Here is an 18,352-nt window from a genome sequence, read left to right on the forward strand (position 1 = left end):
TTATTTGACTTGTAAAGCTAGTGTTAGGTCTCTGTGTTAAAAAACAACGGAAAGCAGGAAAGCTGCAAGAGCACAAGTGGCAAAAATCAGTCTAGGTAACACCAAGTGAAAGAGTGAATTATCCACTGATGCACAGGAACACCCATTTGCTACATTATTTGCTTCCTCACTTCATTCCTTTGCATGTACACACAGCTGAAGGATTCAAATGCAGAGTAATAAATAAACCGGCTCAGATTCCTAGCGAGGGGCCAAACACAACCAGAATTGTGCTCTATCTAGCTTCTGTTTCAGCAGTCTCTTCTCTCTGACAGTTTATAAGGAAAAAAAAACCCAACCAACCCAACCAATAAATCCTAGTCAGACTTCCAAAAAGAGTCATTCTTGATCAGTTTTGTCAGGAGCTCAAGTTCATTTGCTCAGGTTTAGAACACAAGACGTTTCTGTGAAGGAAGCACAGTGCAAATTATACGAACTAATAAAACTCGCCTACAGAGAAAGAAGTTTACTTGATTAATGTTAAGTGGTATCCTTAGGAAATATATTGGAAAACAAAGTTTAAATAACAGCACTGGGGTTGTGTTTTATTGTTGGTTTCTGTTTGTTCTCTCCTCAGCCATTTTTTTTTCCTTAATCCCTCCTTTGAAAATCTTACTGTGTTACAAAAATCTTAGCAAAGTTCCAGTCTTCAGTGGGGAACCATTATAAATGCTGCCAGTCAATGCCAACTAGTGTCTGATTTGCTTCCTGTGCATGTCCAATTTCCTCTGTGATACTGTGCTGCTGCCAGAGTTTTTGAATCTTTCTGAATCGTTCTCTGCACAGGTGTAAGGGATTCCCACGCCTGAAAAGAAAATAACAACTTATCAGAGATCATAAAATACTGCAGCTGAGCACACACACGCAAGGGAAACACAGGAAATGGTAGATAACCCTTGAATGCTATTCTTGTTAGAACAAATCAGCAGGCATTTGGAGTAGTAAACCCGAGTGCTACTTTGTGTGGTCTCCTGCATTTGCTGTTCAACGGCACTGCTCCAGCTGTTGGGAATCTCATGCACTGGCACAGAAATCTAAACTTAGGTTTTCAGCAACCCTTCCATGTTGACCTAGTTCATATTCTAAGATTGTGACAATTTCAGAAGTAGCAAGCATTAACAGATACAAAAGCACTATCAAGTCCCCAAACTATGCTCACAGGAACCAGACACGGGAGTTACAATAGAATAGACCAGACCAGACCAGACCAGGTTGGAAAAGACCTTTGAGATCGTGAAGTCCAACCTATCACCCAACACCATCTGATCAACTAAACCATGGCACCAAGTATCACAGTATCACCAAGGTTGGAAGAGACCTCAAAGATCATCGAGTCCAACCTGTCACCACAGACCTTGTGACTAGACCATGGCACCAAGTGCCACATCCAATCCCCTCTTCAACACCCCCAGGGACGGTGACTCCACCACCTCCCCAGGCAGCACATTCCAATGACGAACAACTCGCTCAGTGAAGAACTTTCTCCTCACCTACAGCCTAAACCTCCCCTGGCACAGCTTGGGACTGTGTCCTCTTGTTCTGGTGCTGGTTGCCTGGGAGAAGAGACCAACCCCTTCCTGGCTACAACCACCTTTCAGGTAGTTGTAGAGAGCAAGAAGGTCTCCCTTGAGCCTCCTCTTCTCCAGGCTAAGCAACCCCAGCTCTCTCATGAAGTACTACCACATTTCATCAAATTATCTCCTAGCATTTTCACTTGCTATTAAATTAACACAGATTCTACAAATACATGCTCTATACACAAATAACATTTTCAGTCTTGGTTTCTAAGGAATTTCACAGATGCTAAAATGGTGTAAGCTTTCTCACCTCAAGACAACTGTTTATAACCTGGGGAAGTTCTTCTGTTAAATATTTTTAACCTAAACAACACCTGTTAGTGTTATGATGTTTGTAGGCATCAGACCCACTAGCAGGATCAAAACACAGTATTACCTATAAATGTGACAGAGTGTACTGTGTAAAGCAGATAGTTCTAGAATTTCTCTCTTTACAATACCTGTATTTTAAATATTTACCTGAGGCCCTGGTCAGTCTCTCCATAGTCATCAAGGTAAGGAGGAGGATAAAAGCAGCCCTTTGTTTTTCCAGCTAAAAATAGCACCTGGCATTCTCGTACTCTAGAAAGAGATGCAGAGGAGATTTTAGGCATTGATCTTCAGGCAGTTTCTCCTATTTTCATAGGCACTGCTTTCCCAATTCTCACCTACTTCTACTTTGCATAATCTACACGTATAGGTTTTCAAGAGGCACTTTTGGTGGGGTTTTTTGGTTGGTTGTTTGGGTCTTCTTGTTTTGGTTTGATACTTGGATTTCTTGTTTAACTAAAGATCTTACTCTCTTACAAATCCTTGGTAGCAGTTAAAAAAAAGTAGTGTCATGCCCTATTATTTGCAGTCTGTGTGAAACACCAGACATAGCCACAGCAAGGAAACAAAATCTTTGCCCAAGTGAAACCAGACATTATCTAACCTTCCCTCGTATGCTGGAAGACAACTGGGTGGTTATGTTTTCAACAGCAAAGAAGTACTCAAGGTTTCACCTTCACTGTTTTGGAATATTCAAATGCAAACAAATGGAGAGAGAATAAATTCACTTTTAAACGAAATTCAAACTCCTTTCATACTTTATCTTCAAAGAAACAATCTCTGAACCTTATACTGAAGTATAAGGAAGGTGAATACACTCTAGTTTTTAGGCAACCCTGTTATTAATAAACCACTGCCTTTAAAAACCACTCCTGCAATCTCATTTATAGAACCACTCATTTCATGTGTACACACATGTGGTAGTTTAGGCTGGGTGCCTTCTGCTGCTACCACACAAGATGCACCTTTGGTGCCCTGGTGTCCAGCCCAGTGGGTGGACACAGGAAGCTGCCTATTTCATTCCCATAATGTCCTGCTCCCTATAAATCTATCCGCAAGGTCTCACACTTCCTCTTTCTTCCCTTGCTGCTCCTGTGGGAGATGCTCCCTATCTGGTAATGGAAGGGGAGTTATCTCAAGGCCTCTTGGGGGCCTGGCCAGGCTTAATGCCAGGAGGAGAAGGGGGAAGGGCAGTCTCAGATCTGGCCAGCTGAGATTAGCCTAACAGAGGAGAGGGGGAAGAAAGAGCCCTGGGGGTTTTGGGTATACTCTCAGGTAGGGAAAAGGGAAATGCTGGGAGGCTTCTGGGTACGCTTTGGGATCTCTTCTGTCACTGTGCTTGTAGCTCTCTGTAAAACTGCTTTGCCATTGAAACTTTCCATCACTCCTGCCATCCATTTGTGAGAGTCTCATTTTTCTGTCCCGGTGGTAGGCAAGGGAGGATCTGCCTTCCAACCCACTACAACACACCATCCAACCTAGCAACCCAAGTAGTGCTATTCATTTCCTTACCTGAGGAATATGCCTACTCCAGAACCACAAGTGTATGTATGTGCAGTACAGGCTCCAACATCTTCTCCTTCTAATTCAGTCTGACAACAGTAACTCTGAGAACAGAGCATGGTCCCACACACAAGGCACAACGTTGGGGCTCTGCTTTTATCACCACCTGACTTCGGACAACTTTTGGTAAGAGAAAAGAATAAATTCTTGTGTATTACCTCTGGTGGTAAAAAGACTGCAAGCACTTTTGATGATCTACAGTTAACAGCTATAAATCCTTACAATTTAGGTTTCACTGAAATACATGGCAGGTTTGCTGGGAGAGATGACAATTAACGTGTGCCATTAACTTTATGATTCTATAAACCACTTTCTGAGGCTTTCTGGGTTAGAGAATAGAACAGAATTAACCAGGTTGGAAAAGACCTTTGAGATCATCAAGTCCAACCTATCACCCAACACCATCTAATCAACTAAACTACGGCACCAAGTGCCTCAGCCAGTCCCCTCTTAAACACCTCCAGTGGTGGTGACTCCACCACCTTCCTGGGCAGCACATTCCAGTGGCCAATCTCTCTTTCTATGAAGAACTTCTTCCTAACCTCCAGCCTAAACCTCCCCTGGCACAACTTGAGACTGTGTCCTCTTGTTCTGGTGCTGGTTGCCTGGGAGAAGAGACCAACCCCCACCTGGCTACAACCTCCCTTCAAGGTAGCTGTAGAAAGCAAAAAGGTCTCCCCTGAGCCTTCTCTTCTCCAGGCTAAGCAACCCCAGCTCCTTCAGCCTCTCTTCATAGGGCTGTGCTCCAAACCCCTGGTGAGGGGGTGTGAGGAGAGGCTGAGGGAGCTGGGGTTTCCTAGTTCATCAAAAGGAGCAGAAGACTTTAGGGGTCCTTGCTATAAATGCTTAAAACTTACGAGAAATTGGATGCTTGGTTAATGAGGCAGCTGTAGTCATCTGGAAGGTCTATTAATTTGTTGGATTCTCGTGCATAGCTAGAACAAAACAGTAAAGTTAACCACAGGTATTTCACTCTGAGGAGTACATAGTGTGTTCAAACTCATTCATGTTTTCCTGACTCATCTAAACAGCACCTGTGAGAAATTGTTTCTCTTTGCAACTCGGAGAGCAAGACGGTAGCACGTAAAAACACAGCAACTCACACCTCTCAACTCGACCACCTCCAGTTTCCTGAGTCATATCTTTCAAGAATTTGAGAAAGCACACAGGCAGAAAAGTTGGAAAGATTCATGTCCTATGGATATCTTTAACAAAACCTCGTGATGAGGCCACCACAGGTTTAACTATTTGTTCTGCTTCTTTAACAGTTTGCTTTGTGTCTTCCTTTTGTCACTAGTATTGACGTGGAAAGAGCCTAACTCTTCAGTTCAGAGAACTTGTGCCCTGAGGAGAATGAAATATTCATGCAATGAAACAGAATTAGAATTTAGAAATCAGAAGTAGTTAAAAGTTGTTTGGATTTGCAGTGTTCTGTTGATTTGGGGGTTTTTTGTTGGTTGGGTGGGGTTTTATTGCAGATGCTACACACTGCAATCTAATACACTTCAACTAGGAGTAATGCAGACTAGACCATGAAAATGTAAGCAGAGGTTTGTAACAGAAGCAACACAGAAGGACATGCTGAGAGAAAACAAAGCAAATCATTGTCAGTTTAGACAATCTTGGGAAGAGCAGTTAAGAATCAGCAAAAAGAACATACTCTAAAAAATTCCAATAAGCACACACAACAGGAAATGAATGATGCAGCCAGAGCAGTCTTCTTGTGCAAGAAATTCTGTGCACAGCCTGGTGGTGTTTGTTTTTAGAATAGAATAGAATTAACCAGGTTGGAAAAGACCTTTGAGATCATCAAGTCCAACCTATCACCCAGCACCATCTGATCAACTAAACCATGGCACCAAGTGCCCCATCCAGGCTCTTCCTAAACAACTCCAGGGATGGTGACTCCACCACCTCCCTGGGCAGCACATTCCAATGGCCAATCTCTCTTTCTGGGAAAAGCTTTCTCCTCACCTCCAGCCTAAACTTCCCCTGGTGCAGCTTGAGACTGTGTCCTCTTGTTCTGGTGTTGACTGTCTGGGAGAAGAGACCAACCCCCACCTGTCTACAACCTCCCTTCAGGGAGTTGTAGACAGCAGTAAGGTCTCCCCTGAGCCTCCTCTTCTCCAGGCTGAGCAACCCCAGCTCCCTCAGCCTCTCCTCACAGGGCTGTGCTCCAGACCCCTCCCCAGCTTTGTTGCCCTTCTCTGGACACCTTCCAGCAACTCAACATCTTTCCTAAACTGAGGGCCCCAGAACTGGACACAGGACTCAAGGTGTGGCCTAACCAGTGCTGAGCACAGGGCAGAGTGACTTCCCTGCTCCTGCTGGCCACACTATAAAAAAAACATACTCTAAGAAATTCCAATCATCAGATATAACAGGAAATGAATGATGCAGGCAGAGTAGTCTTGTTGTGCAAGAAATTCTGTGCATAGCCTGGTGGTGTTTGTTTTTGTCACCCAGTCTTACTGTATGCACAACACTGCAACACAGATTTCATGTATTTAGTGTAAGAGCAAGGATGTGTTTAATGACAGCACTTTGAACCTCATACTCAATTATTTGGATAATTTATAACCACTATTTTTACTCAGACTTGATAAAGAAAAAAACACCTCAAATGCTTTCCTATGCATGCTAAGTGTTCTAAGTGTTCACCTGGAGTACTGCCTCCAGTTCTGGAGCCCCTATTACAAGAGGGATCTGGAGGTGCTGGAAGGTGTCCAGAGAAGGGCCACGAGGATGAGCAGAGGGCTGGAGCACCTCTCCTATGAGGACAGACTGAAGGAGTTGGGGCTGTTCTGTCTGGAGAAGAGAAGGCTCTGAGGTGACCTAATTGTGGCCTTCCAGTATCTGAAGGGGGCTACAAGAAGGCTGGGGAGGGACTTGTCAGGATGTCAGGGAGTGATAGGACTAGGGGGAATGGAATGAAGCTGGAGGTGGGGAGATTCAGGCTGGAGGTGAGGAGGAAGTTCTTCCCCATGAGAGTGGTGAAGCCCTGGAATGGGTTGTCCAGGGAGGTGGTTGAGGCCCCATCCCTGGAGGTGTTTAAGCCCAGGCTGGATGAGGCTCTGGCCAGCCTGATCTAGTGTGGGGTGTCCCTGCCCATAGCAGGGGGGATGGAACTAGGTGATCCTTGTGGTCCCTTCCAACCCTGACTGATACTATGATACTAAATTCAAAATAATTGCTCATTAAATAGAAAGGTATGAAGAGGATTCTTTAAAAAGTTAATTTAAAAAGCTCTTCAGTGCTTGGCATTTTTAAACAAAGGTTACAGATGTCTTTTAGAGCTGCATGTCTTCCTAATCAGGAGGTACCAATCTCTGGGGCAGTTTTCGGCTATGCCTTTAAAAATCAGCTGCAGATTTTGAGCAGAAAAGTAGAGAGATACAAATAAATCACTGTTGGGTGTAAAAAGGAAAACAAAAGATTATTCTAAGCAAATTCATTGGATGGGAGTCTGGAGTAAAAAGGAGCTTTATCAACATTCTCTTCCCATTCCTTTTCTTTTCTCTCCCTTGGCTGTTCTGCTTCACTTGGGAGATAACAACGCTTCTGGCTGGCCTAGAGAAAAATAAGCTAACCTGCTTTTCTCCCAACTCCTCTCTTTTCTCTGCTACAAATGGGGAGGGGGGGTGGCAGTGAAGCACCTTCCCTGGCCTCTTTTGGGGGCCAGAGGGGTTTCCATGTTATTTGCCAACTGTAAATATCTGTGTAATATTGTAACTCCTGTATATTTTGTACACATTCACAATGAATGTGTACACTCTACGTTGCAGAGTGTAGTTTTTGCTTGTAAGTCCAGCTTCATTTGCTTCTGAGTGAGTTAGTCTGTGGTGAGTTAATGCTGGGGGGACACTTCAACCCACCACAACCTGCTATAGGAAATACTAGAAGAAATATTATGGCTTCTGATTACTGCACATCCATCTGAATGAAACTTTCATCTTGAACTTAACATCTACAACTTCAGGCACCATCTCACTTTCCTCACAGCATTCCAAAAATCCTCCTTGCTTACCACTTCATACATTTGTCATTCCACAAAGCACAATGGGTAACTATCATCACCCTTTGGGAAAGGCATCTTTGGAGAACGCTGCAACATGAAAGCTTATCCCTTTTTCACTGAGAATTTTTCCATGCTTACCTGATAGCATGCCTCTTGCCTTCCAGGTATCTTCTTACTTCCTTGTTACTGCACCAACTGCAGAAGAAAAACAAACAAACCAAGCCAACAAGCTTTCAACTTCAATGTATGATAATTCCTGTAAACAAATAGCAAAAAATCTACACTGTATCTACTCAATAATCTCTACAATCAAAAATGATTTCTTTCCACAACAATTGTTTGTGTTACAAATGCTTTTCCAAGTCTCCAATTCAATACCAGGTACATGCCCTCCTGGGAAAACACTTGTATTAATGTCTCATGCAGGATTCTCCATTGTATTTAAGCTAAGCATGGAAACATGACTTACCTTTCTATTAATGTGTTCAGAACCTCACTATTTTCTTGGAAAAGGCGAGTGAGGTTGTTTGGCAAGGAAAGGTAGCTACATAAGTGTTCAAACTGGTTTGTTCCATTTACTGTAAAAACAGAAAGGTGTAGTTTTCAAGGTTATGTGGGTTTTTTCAATGACACTATCCACAATGAATGAAATACAGCTCTAAATAATGGGACATCTGTCCTGTTTTTAAAACAAAACAACAAATCCTGCAGTCAAGCAGCCTCAAAATGTGGTATGAAGTATGGAAAATGGCAGTGAAGGGACCAGACAGCTATGCTGAAAAGGTGCAAGTCATGGAAAGCAGCTTTCCTCGAACATGTTGTTAAAGAACCACAACAGAGCTCCATGGCCTTTGCCACTTACTATGCATTTCTTTAATGCTGTCCATTAAATGGTTACCTAGACTAGACCAGACCAGACCAGGTTGGAAGAGACCTTCAAGATCATCGTGTCCAACCCATCATCCAACACCACCTAATCACCTAAACCATGCAACCAAGCACCCCATCAAGTCTCCTCCTGAACACCTCCAGTGATGGCGACTCCACCACCTCCCCAGGCAGCACATTCCAATGGGCAATCACTCTCTCTGTGTAGAACTTCTTCCTCACCTCCAGCCTAAACCTCCCCTGGTGCAGCCTGAGACTGTGTCCGCTTGTTCTGGTGCTTCTTGCCTGGGAGAAGAGACCAACCTCTGCCTGTCTACAACCTCCCTTAAGGTAGTTGTAGAGAGCAATAAGGTCACCCCTGAGTCTCCTCTTCTCCAGGCTAAGCAACCCCAGCTCCCTCAGTCTCTCCTCACAGGGCTGTGTTCCAAGCCCCTCATCAACTTTTTTGCCCTTCTCTGGACACGCTCCAGCAAGTCAACCTCCTTCCTAAACTGAGGGGCTCAGAACTGGACACAGGACTCAAGGTGTGGCCTAACCAGTGCAGTGTACAGGGGCAGAATGACCTCCCTGTTCCTGATGCCATTGGCCCTCCTGGCTGCCTGGTGACAAACTGAGATAGGTGGTCAGTGACAGGCAGTGTACCACAGCCTCAGAAATGCACAAACTGCCAATGCCTACAGTGCCAGTTTCTGCCAGGTCACCAAATCCATACTAGTCTACTGGTTTGGCTCCCTGGCCTTCTGTGCTCCCAGCTTTCAGGAGAGTGTACCAGTACCATACCTCTTCCATAGCACAGCCTCTTTTGCTCCTGAATAAATGAGTGTAGAGAACTACTGTGGTCACTTCCCTCTCATGTCCAAGTGAGTGCTGTTTCATAATAGCCAGTTAAAGACCAGAGAAAAGCAATACAGGCCAATTGTGGGGTAAGGGGGTCTTGGTGCAGGGAGTGGGAAAAGAAAGCAAAATATCCAATGCCATGGCTGCCATCAGGACATCCCTCAGGAGCAGGGACCTGCAGGGCCGTCCAAGCACCTAAGACTTAAGACTGTTTAAAAACAAAAGTGAAGCAAGACCTTCCTTCTTCCCTCTCCTACAACCAGGTCTCTACAGGCCCAATAATCTACTGTCTGAAAGTACATCTGCACTTTGTACCTCATCTTTAGAGTATCTGTAACAAAGAACTCAAGTGGTCACTACTACTCATCTAGACTGTGAACTTGAGAAAACCTGTCAAAGAAAAACTGAAGTTCAGGAATAAAGGTTTTTACCCTTCTGGCCACTTTAATATTACTATTAATAAATGAAAACATAAAATTAAATACCATTTGTCAAAGAGCTGTGTGTCAAGGAAACACTGTGCAGCAAGATCCTCATGGCAAGAGACAACCATTGTTCTTGTGTCAGCTCAGCACCAAGCATCAGACCTTATTTTAAACATGGGAATCTGCAACTGCCTGAAGGGAGGTTGTAGCCAGGTGGGGGTTGGTCTCTTCTCCCAGGCAACCAGCACCAGAACAAGAGGACACAGTCTCAAGCTGTGCCAGGGGAGGTTTAGGCTGGAGGTGAGGAGAAAGTTCTTCACTGAGGGAGTTGTTAGCCATTGGAATGTGCTGCCCAGGGAGGTGGTGGAGTCACCGTCCCTGGAGGTGTTCAAGAGGGGATTGGATGTGGCACTTGGAGCCATGGTTTAGTAGTCATAAGGTGTTGGGTGACAGGTTGGACTTGATGATCCTTGAGGTCTTTTCCAACCTTACTGATTCTATGAATCCTGAAGCAGCATGGACCTGCTTATTATTAACATTTTCATATTTACAATCTACCCCTACAGATACCATAAGTGAAGGACAGTGAAGTATGTTACTAACATGGATCCTTTGGGGTGTAACATAGTTAGGTGTATTTACGGAGAGCTGTTAGTTATTACCAGATGCCAATTCATACAAAATCAATGCAAGCAAAAGCTGAAAATAATAATCATCAAGAGATTCAAAATCATCAAATTTTCACTTTATAACAGAAACCCATACATTTCTGTTTTAAATAAAGAACAGCATTTGCTTCTATATTAGAAGGGTCTCTCTGCAGAGCTCTCCTACCCTCTAACAGATCAAATCCTGCCCCCAGCTTGGTGTCATCTGCAAATCTACTGATGATGGACTCAGTACCCTCATCCAGATCATCAATAAAGATATTGACCAGGATGGGGCCCAGCACTGATCCCTGGGGGACACCACTGGTGCCTGGCTGCCAGCTGGCTGTGGCACCATTCACCACCACTCTCTGGGCTCAGCCTCCAGCCAATTCCTAACCCAGCTCAGAGTGCTGCTGTCCAAGCCAGGGGCTGACAGCTTGGCCAGCAGTTTGTTGTGAGGGATGGAGATGGTGTTGGGTGATAGGTTGGACTTGATCTCAAAGGTCTTTTCCATCCTGATTAACTTTATTCCAAATACATTTTTTTAAACCAAATTCACCTTTTCCCCTTTTCCATGATGCAGGTATGATTCTGCTGTAGTTGCATCTCATTCAATCAGCATCATCAGAGAAGAGAGTTTAAATGCAGTTTACTTTGTCCCTAAATGTTTGTCTTGAACAGCTGATTTAATACAAAGCAGACAGTACCTTGTAATTCGGAGGGTGCTGGAACTCCATTTAAGTAATGGAAAAACAAAGCAGAACATCTCAGGAAAGGCATAATCCCAGCTTTTAGATTCCTCCACAGGTGCCAGCCTGAGGAAATTTCTTTCAAGGCACTTAAGACAACAGAGTAAAACAAAAAAAGTTTGCTTTTATTTAATCATCTCAGTTTAAGATCTACATTAGTAAGTCTTCACTTGAAATTCACATTGAATTACTTCAGTTGAAACAAGCATTATGGAAAATGTTTATGTCAAAGCTAACTCCAAGAAAAGCAACACAGAGATTTGTAAAAATATAACCAATTGAAACAGTAAATTAAGGACAACTTTGCACAGACCTTTCAGAACTTAAGTAGTTCTCTGTATTCAGACACTGCCAATTCCAGATTCTACACAGCTGCAAACTGACTGAAAAAACTGTGTTCCAGAGCATAACCTTCCTGAGCAGGTATGCCTTGATCAGCACAGAGGCACTTATAGGAACTGTCACTTTCTAAGTAGTGGATATGAACAAGAGGTAAGAATTGAAAGTTTTGACAGCCATCAGTATACAGAACTCAGTCAGTAGTTACTGTGGAGTCTGAGAGGGATAAAGTATTATACAATTTCAGCAAAAGATTGCACTTTTACCTTCCTGTACACTGGCAAAGAAATTTATACAGCGTAAGCACAGCTACTTCCTCTTCAGTGTTGGCGTTTTCCTGATCCATGCCGTTTTCTTCTGAAGAAGAAAGAAACAACAACCAAGGCACTTCATATGGACCTCATTACTTCATTTATGCAGCAAAAAATGTAACTTTTCAAGTTTTGAGAAAGAAGCCAAAAAGCCCAAACTAAGTGAAACATTCCACTGTACTACAGCAGGAGGTACTGAAAGGTAAAACAAAAGCTTTCTGCTGCACATCTTAGGTGGTAAGTATATGCTACTGTGAACTCCAGAGAGGTGCTGCTTAGCTCTCCTAATATATCACAGTATAACTAAGGTTGGAAGAGACCCCAAGGATCATCGAGTCCAACCTGTCCCAACAGACCTCATGACTAGACCATGGCACCAAGTGCCACATCCAATCCCCTCTTGAACACCTCCAGGGACGGTGACTCCACCACCTCCCTGGGTAGCCCATTCCAATGGCGAACAGCTCTCTCTGTGAAGAACTTTCTCCTCACCTCGAGTCTAAACCTCCCCTGGCGCAGCTTGAGACTTTGTCCTCTTGTTCTGGTGCTGGCTGCCTGGGAGAAGAGACCAACCCCTTCCTGGCTACAACCACCCTTCAGGTAGTTGTAGAGGGCAATGAGGTCACCCCTGGTCCTTCTCTTCTCCAGGCTAAACAACCCCAGCTCCCTCAGCCTCTCCTCACAGGGCTGTGCTCAAGGCCTCTCCCCAGCCTTGTTGCCCTTCTCTGGACACCTTCAAGTGTCTCAATATCCTTCTTAAACTGAGGGGCCCAGAACTGGACACAGGACTCAAGGTGCGACCTAACCAATGCAGAGTACAGAGCACAATGACTTCCCTGCTCCTGCTGGCCACACTATTCCTGATGAAGGCCAGGATGCCATTGGCCTTCTTGGCCACCTGGGCACGCTGCTGGCTCATGTTTTAGGCAGCTATCAATCAGTCCCCCCAGGTCCCTCTCTGTTTGGCAGCTCTCAGCCACTCTGACCCCAGCCTGTAGCTCTGCATGGGGTTGCCGTGGCCCAAGTGCAGCACCTGGCACTTGGATTTGTTGAATGCCATCCTGTTGGACTCTGCCCATCTGTCCAGTTGGTCGAGGTCCCTCTGCAGAGCCCTTCTGCCCTCTAACTGACCAACATCTGCTCCTAACTTGTTGTCATCTGCAAACTTGCTGATGACTGACTCAACCCCCTCATCCAGATCATCAATGAAGATGTTAAAGAGGATGGGGCCCAGCACTGATCTCTGGGGGACACCACTGGTGCCTGGCTGCCAGCTGGATATGGCACCATTCACCACCACTCTCTGGGCTCAGCCTCCAGCCAGTTCCTAACCCAGCACAGAGTGTTGCTGTCCAAGCCACGAGCTGACAGCTTAGCCAGCAGTTTGCTGTGGGGGACTCTGTCAAAGGCCTTGCTGAAGTCCAGGTAGACCACATCCACAGGCCTCCCCACATCCACCAGGCAGTCACCTGATCATAGAAGGAGATCAGGATGGAGAGGCAGGACCTGCCCTTCCTAAATCCATGCTGGCTGGATGTATACTTGCTTGAAGTGCTTGGCTTTTGGCGTATCACACCTCACCCAGTTCTTCTTGCCAGAAGATACACTGATTCCTTACTCTGCTAACTGCAGCTTATTCATCATGCAATGCCTAAGCCACGTCTCTGCAATAAAGACCTCCATGCATTGCTACATTACCTTGAAAGCCAGGATCATGACTAGCTATGCTCCAAAAATCCTTCAGTACTAAGCAATAAGGACAAAAGACTGAACTTTCAGGAGTAAAGTTTATCAATACTTTCTATGGGCTGAAAGATAGAGTACCAACAATCTTATTTTACAACTGTAAATGGCATACATTTACCAAGAGCACCTCAGTGCTTTTCAAGAACAGAATGGAGGAATAATTTCAACAGCATTTGAAAGAAAGGGGCATTACCTGTTGATGAGGTAAGTAAAATTTGTATTGTGTGTGCCATAGTCACAAGATGAAACAGGTGAAGATCTCCAGCGCCAAGACTGACCCCTGAAAAATCCTGACAATGTATAGCAGGGAAAGAGAGCACCAAGCTTACCTGCAAGAGAAAACAAGAAAGATGGTATCTTCCTTTTCTTTTTGAATCTTCCCATTTCCTTGGCTCATGCTGCAACTACACCCTTTGAAGGCAGCATCTCTCATGGCTAATGTTTCAGCTAATTAGCTAGTTCATTATTTTGTTCACTTAAATAATGGCTATCAGGAAGGGTTTAGGGGTGTGTGGGTGTCCACTTTTTCTGTTTGTGGTTTGCTGGGAGGGTTTGTTTTCAGTTTAGCTTTTGTTTGGGGTATTTTTTTTTAAAGTGATGTTAGTTTTTGGGTTTTATGTTGTTGTTTCATCAGCTTTTTGTTCATTTGAGGTTTTGGGGGGAGGTATTTTGGGTTTACAGTATCACCAAGGTTGGAAGAGACCTTGAGGATCATCGAATCCAACCTGTCACCACAGACCTCATGATTAGACCATGGCACCAAGTGCCACATCCAATCCCCTCTTGAACACCTCCAGGGACGGTGACTCCACCACCTCCCTGGGCAGCACATTCCAATGGCTAACAACTCTCTCAGTGAAGAACTTTCTCCTCACCTCGAGCCTGAACTTCCCCTGGCACAGCTTGAGACTGTGTCCCCTTGTTCAGGTGCTGGTTACCTGGGAGAAGAGACCAACCCCTTCCTGGCTACAACCACCTTTCAGGTAGTTGTAGAGGGCAATGAGGTCACCCCTGAGCCTCCTCTTCTCCAGGCTAAGCAAACCCAGCTCCCTCAGCCTCTCCTCACAGGGCTGTGCTCAAGGCCTTTCCCCAGCCTCGTTGCCCTTCTCTGGACACGTTCAAGTGTCTTGATGTCCTTCCTAAACTGGCTCTTTATAATATCCAAAGAGTATGCATCCTGCCTCATTTTACCCCCATTTGTGGGTAAGAATACTTGAAATAAAAAAAAAAGTCTTTAAATTGCACTAAGTAGTAGGGGAAAAGTACTAAAAGGCATTTGTACTAAAAGCAACATTTGGAAAGGTTGCTAAACCAGTCAAGAGAAGGTTTCCAAGTAAGTTTTTACATAGTGTCTTCTTGACCAACAGATTGTTTAAATGTATTATGGAATACTTACCAATAAATGAAACATGTCAATATCAAGTATGCAAGGAAGATTCCCATTTTTTTCATTAGGCACCAGTGCTGAGGATTTTAGAAAGAGAAATGAATTAATTGAATAGTTATATATGAAGAGATTTTAGTGTACTTCAGCTACAAAATGGAGCCATCTCCTTTGTTTACATGCTTAGAATACTTCAAACATAATGCACCTGTTGTAGCCAGAAAGGTGTGAATTCAAAGTTGTTCAACATTACTGGAACAGACTCTTGCCTGCTTGACTACATTGCATTAAAATGGAACAAATTGAAAATAACTAGAACAAACTCAATGCTACCTTTCAATACCTCCATAGTGACTTTCTTTCACTGCTTAAGCTTCCAGGGGGAGATGAAAAGAGACAGTATCTCAAGCTCTGACCCACCAATAAGCTGAAACATTAGTGACTCAACAGAAACATTAATTGTTGTCTACTGGATAGATGTGAAGATAATTGTGATTTTCCTCTGAACTTTAAAAGGTTCATAACATTTTCCTCATGCTACTCTTTTGCTTTATGGGCTCTAAAATGCATTTTATGCCTAAGAATGGTATTGGTCTCTCCATCTCTGAAGTATTTGCATTCATGGTAACCACAAAATATGAACCAAATCACTCCAGCTAACAACAGAAATTCACACACTTAATAAATGGCAAGTATTTTCACCTAAAAGCAAACATAAGTGGCTTAAAAATGTTATGACAACTAAAACAAAAATCAAGAAACAGTTACAAAATTCTTTACTGTAACAAGAAGTAAAATCTGATTAAATATTTTCAACTGTAGATATAAGAACAGTTTTACATTGCAGCTATAAACATTAAGCTGCAAAGTCAAGTTTAAACCCATTACTAGAGTAAAACAAAGTCTCATCATAATAGCTTAAACGTACTTCAGTTGAAGACTACTGCCCTGCTGGACAAAAAATGAACAGCTGAAGATCAGTGATATCTTGAAGCTACTTCTATTACCACTGAGATTTCAAATGCTTATTTCCACAAGCACAAAGCCACAGAACTCAACCCAGAAGTGTGAAAAATGCTTCCATCAAAACCATGAGCAGAGCAGGGACCTTCCAAAAGCAAACCTTCTAATCAGTAAGTTATCTTTATGTATTCCTAGAATACTGACAGATCAAAGGCTAATAATCTTCCTTATTCCTAGCCTTGGAAAAAAACCAACAACTGCAAACACTTTTCCTTCTGTCAGCTGGAAGGAAGAGCAGCTTTGAAGAAACTGATTCAATTTTAAGAAAACCCAAACCCTGCAAAACACCACAAAATTCCAATCTAATTGCTAGCAGGATTTTCTCTTCTGCTTCACACAGAAAATTACTCAATCATTACTGCTATATAATGATGCCAAATAAGCTCTTCCCTGTAGAGGTACCAACTGTTTTCTGAAATAGATGGCATCAGTTCTACTAGTGATTTCGGTACATGAATACACTCTTAAGCTTCTCTCATCCACTAACCCATTTTGTAACACCCTTTCCTCTCACAGGTAATTACTGTATGAGACTTTTCCTCTCTATATGTAAATGCTTCAAGCTTAGAAAACATGTTGGCTGTTCTCATTCAAACCCTTAAAACACAGTATTACTTCCTAAGTCCTGTCTTACCACAAACCCTACTTCTGAAAGACAGTCTGCAGATATATTAACAACCCCTGCAAATATCCTATTTCCTTTCAATACTATATTAATCTTTATCTTCTCCTGTTTAAGGTTCCAGCAGATCACTTGCTTTTTGTGAAGGACCATGCTTCCTTTTCTTTGCTCTAGGTGTCCTTCTAAAAGCAGCAATATAAATGCTGTCTTTGAGGAATCAAGAGAACTCTTTCATAACAAAATACCCATGGCACTCTTAAAAATGTATCTTGGAACTACAGATTGAAGGAAGTGTCTTTTTTTGCTCCAGTATGGTGTAGTATGTAGAGGCACAGATGTGAAAGGGCCAGTTCTCAGTCCATTACATAAACCCACCACATGAAACCATCTTCTCAGATTAATCTGGAATTGCAACTAACAATAATTTTGTAAGCATTTTTCTCTACCAGCATCTTTGAAAAACAGCATAAAGTGTGGAACTTACATGCTAAAAGAGTACAAAAATGACCCTGTACTGCTGAAAGAGATGAAACTGTCCAGTGTGCTGCTGCAAATCTTGTTAATGACGTAAGGCAGTCATCCTTTGAAAACAAACAAGAAACACTGCCAGTTAGTGAAGTTCCTCAATAGGTCTTTTCACCTACAGGTCCCTCAGCTGTAGTTTATGGGAGCAGTTTGAGTGTATATAGACACACACACACAGAGCACACATACACAAGGTATATGAGATTCTTATTTATGCAAATACTCAGTATTCTTTTTTGACTGTTACCATGAGAAGCCTTGACTTACTAAGCTACACATTTATTTAAAAAGGTTTTGCTAGATTTGATATTTAAATAGATCAATAACCAGATAATGATTGACTCAACAGTGAGATCCAACAAGTGAAACTCTCAAATAACCATAACTTAAACTTCAGATATTCTGCATTAAGGGTAGGGTAGACCAGGTTGGAAAAGACCTTCAAAATTGAGTCCAACCTATCACCCAACACTATCTGATCAACTGAACCACAGTTGCCTCTTTTTTCACCAGTTCAGAGAGGAATGAGGAACTGCTACTTGATCCTTACCTGTCGACAAGGTAAATGACCAAACAAAGGTTTATCTTCGTCAGCTAATATTCGTTCTGAAACAAAAACCCAAAGTATTTCAATGCTATGAATTGAACTAAATCCTGAAATTCACACATAAGGGAGCAAAATGAATACATTAGTACCTATAGTCTGTATTGTGTAAGCACAGCTCCCCCAGCACATTATAGGTACACGTGGGTCTTCTTCATTTGGATGAACTTTCAAGCCTACTTTGTAAGTTGCCGTACCGAAAGTTGTCAACATCTCTTTTATGCTCTCAGAGTAAGGATTCCTGAAACAAAACAGTGTAACTAATTCATTATGACCTCCACTAGCAGCACAGTACTCTTAATAATGAGCATTCACCCCATAGGTGAACACCTGGATTTTTAAGTGAGAACTCCAGTATTCTTCTGTGGATCTGGTATTCTGTAACCTCTCTTCTATTGCAGATATATTCCCAATTATTATCATTTCATTGAAATCACTCTCATTTTTTAGTGTTAAAAATATCCATTATTCAAAGATAATATAGTTAAGCCTAAATAAAGAGAATTGTGGGACTGATAAATCTATCAGCAGCTGGGACAGGTGTCTTGTGTGCAGCTGGCAGACCCATGTCTGTACCATGTAATGAAATATAGTACTTTCTCCTCAAGTGACAAAAGGGTGGACTCAAATACAAACACAGTACAGTAACTGAAATTGCACACTAACATTTCATAGTCTTCCTTCATGTTTTAGTGGTAGCAGTGCCAACTTATAATGATGAATCAGTATCACTCAGTAATCAG

The 18,352-nt window shown here is 42.9% G+C and overlaps 1 protein-coding gene across 1 annotated transcript in view; it reads right to left on the minus strand.

The window, feature by feature from the left end:
- Positions 1 to 401: 401 nt before the first annotated feature.
- Positions 402 to 18,352, minus strand: part of UBR2 (ubiquitin protein ligase E3 component n-recognin 2) — a 75,665-nt gene continuing 57,714 nt past the window's right edge. The window contains exons 35-47 of the mRNA XM_054169161.1: positions 17,702 to 17,850; positions 17,556 to 17,611; positions 16,965 to 17,061; positions 14,848 to 14,915; positions 13,645 to 13,780; positions 11,661 to 11,751; positions 11,014 to 11,144; positions 7,976 to 8,084; positions 7,645 to 7,701; positions 4,346 to 4,423; positions 3,438 to 3,608; positions 2,076 to 2,177; positions 402 to 844 (exon numbers count right to left, since the gene is read on the minus strand). Coding sequence (XP_054025136.1) covers positions 703 to 844; positions 2,076 to 2,177; positions 3,438 to 3,608; positions 4,346 to 4,423; positions 7,645 to 7,701; positions 7,976 to 8,084; positions 11,014 to 11,144; positions 11,661 to 11,751; positions 13,645 to 13,780; positions 14,848 to 14,915; positions 16,965 to 17,061; positions 17,556 to 17,611; positions 17,702 to 17,850 — 1,387 coding nt within the window. The 3' untranslated portion in view covers positions 402 to 702. The remainder of the gene's footprint in view (positions 845 to 2,075; positions 2,178 to 3,437; positions 3,609 to 4,345; positions 4,424 to 7,644; positions 7,702 to 7,975; positions 8,085 to 11,013; positions 11,145 to 11,660; positions 11,752 to 13,644; positions 13,781 to 14,847; positions 14,916 to 16,964; positions 17,062 to 17,555; positions 17,612 to 17,701; positions 17,851 to 18,352) is intronic.

Source organism: Dryobates pubescens, chromosome 2, assembly GCF_014839835.1.
Source record: "Dryobates pubescens isolate bDryPub1 chromosome 2, bDryPub1.pri, whole genome shotgun sequence".
NCBI lineage: Eukaryota > Metazoa > Chordata > Aves > Piciformes > Picidae > Dryobates > Dryobates pubescens.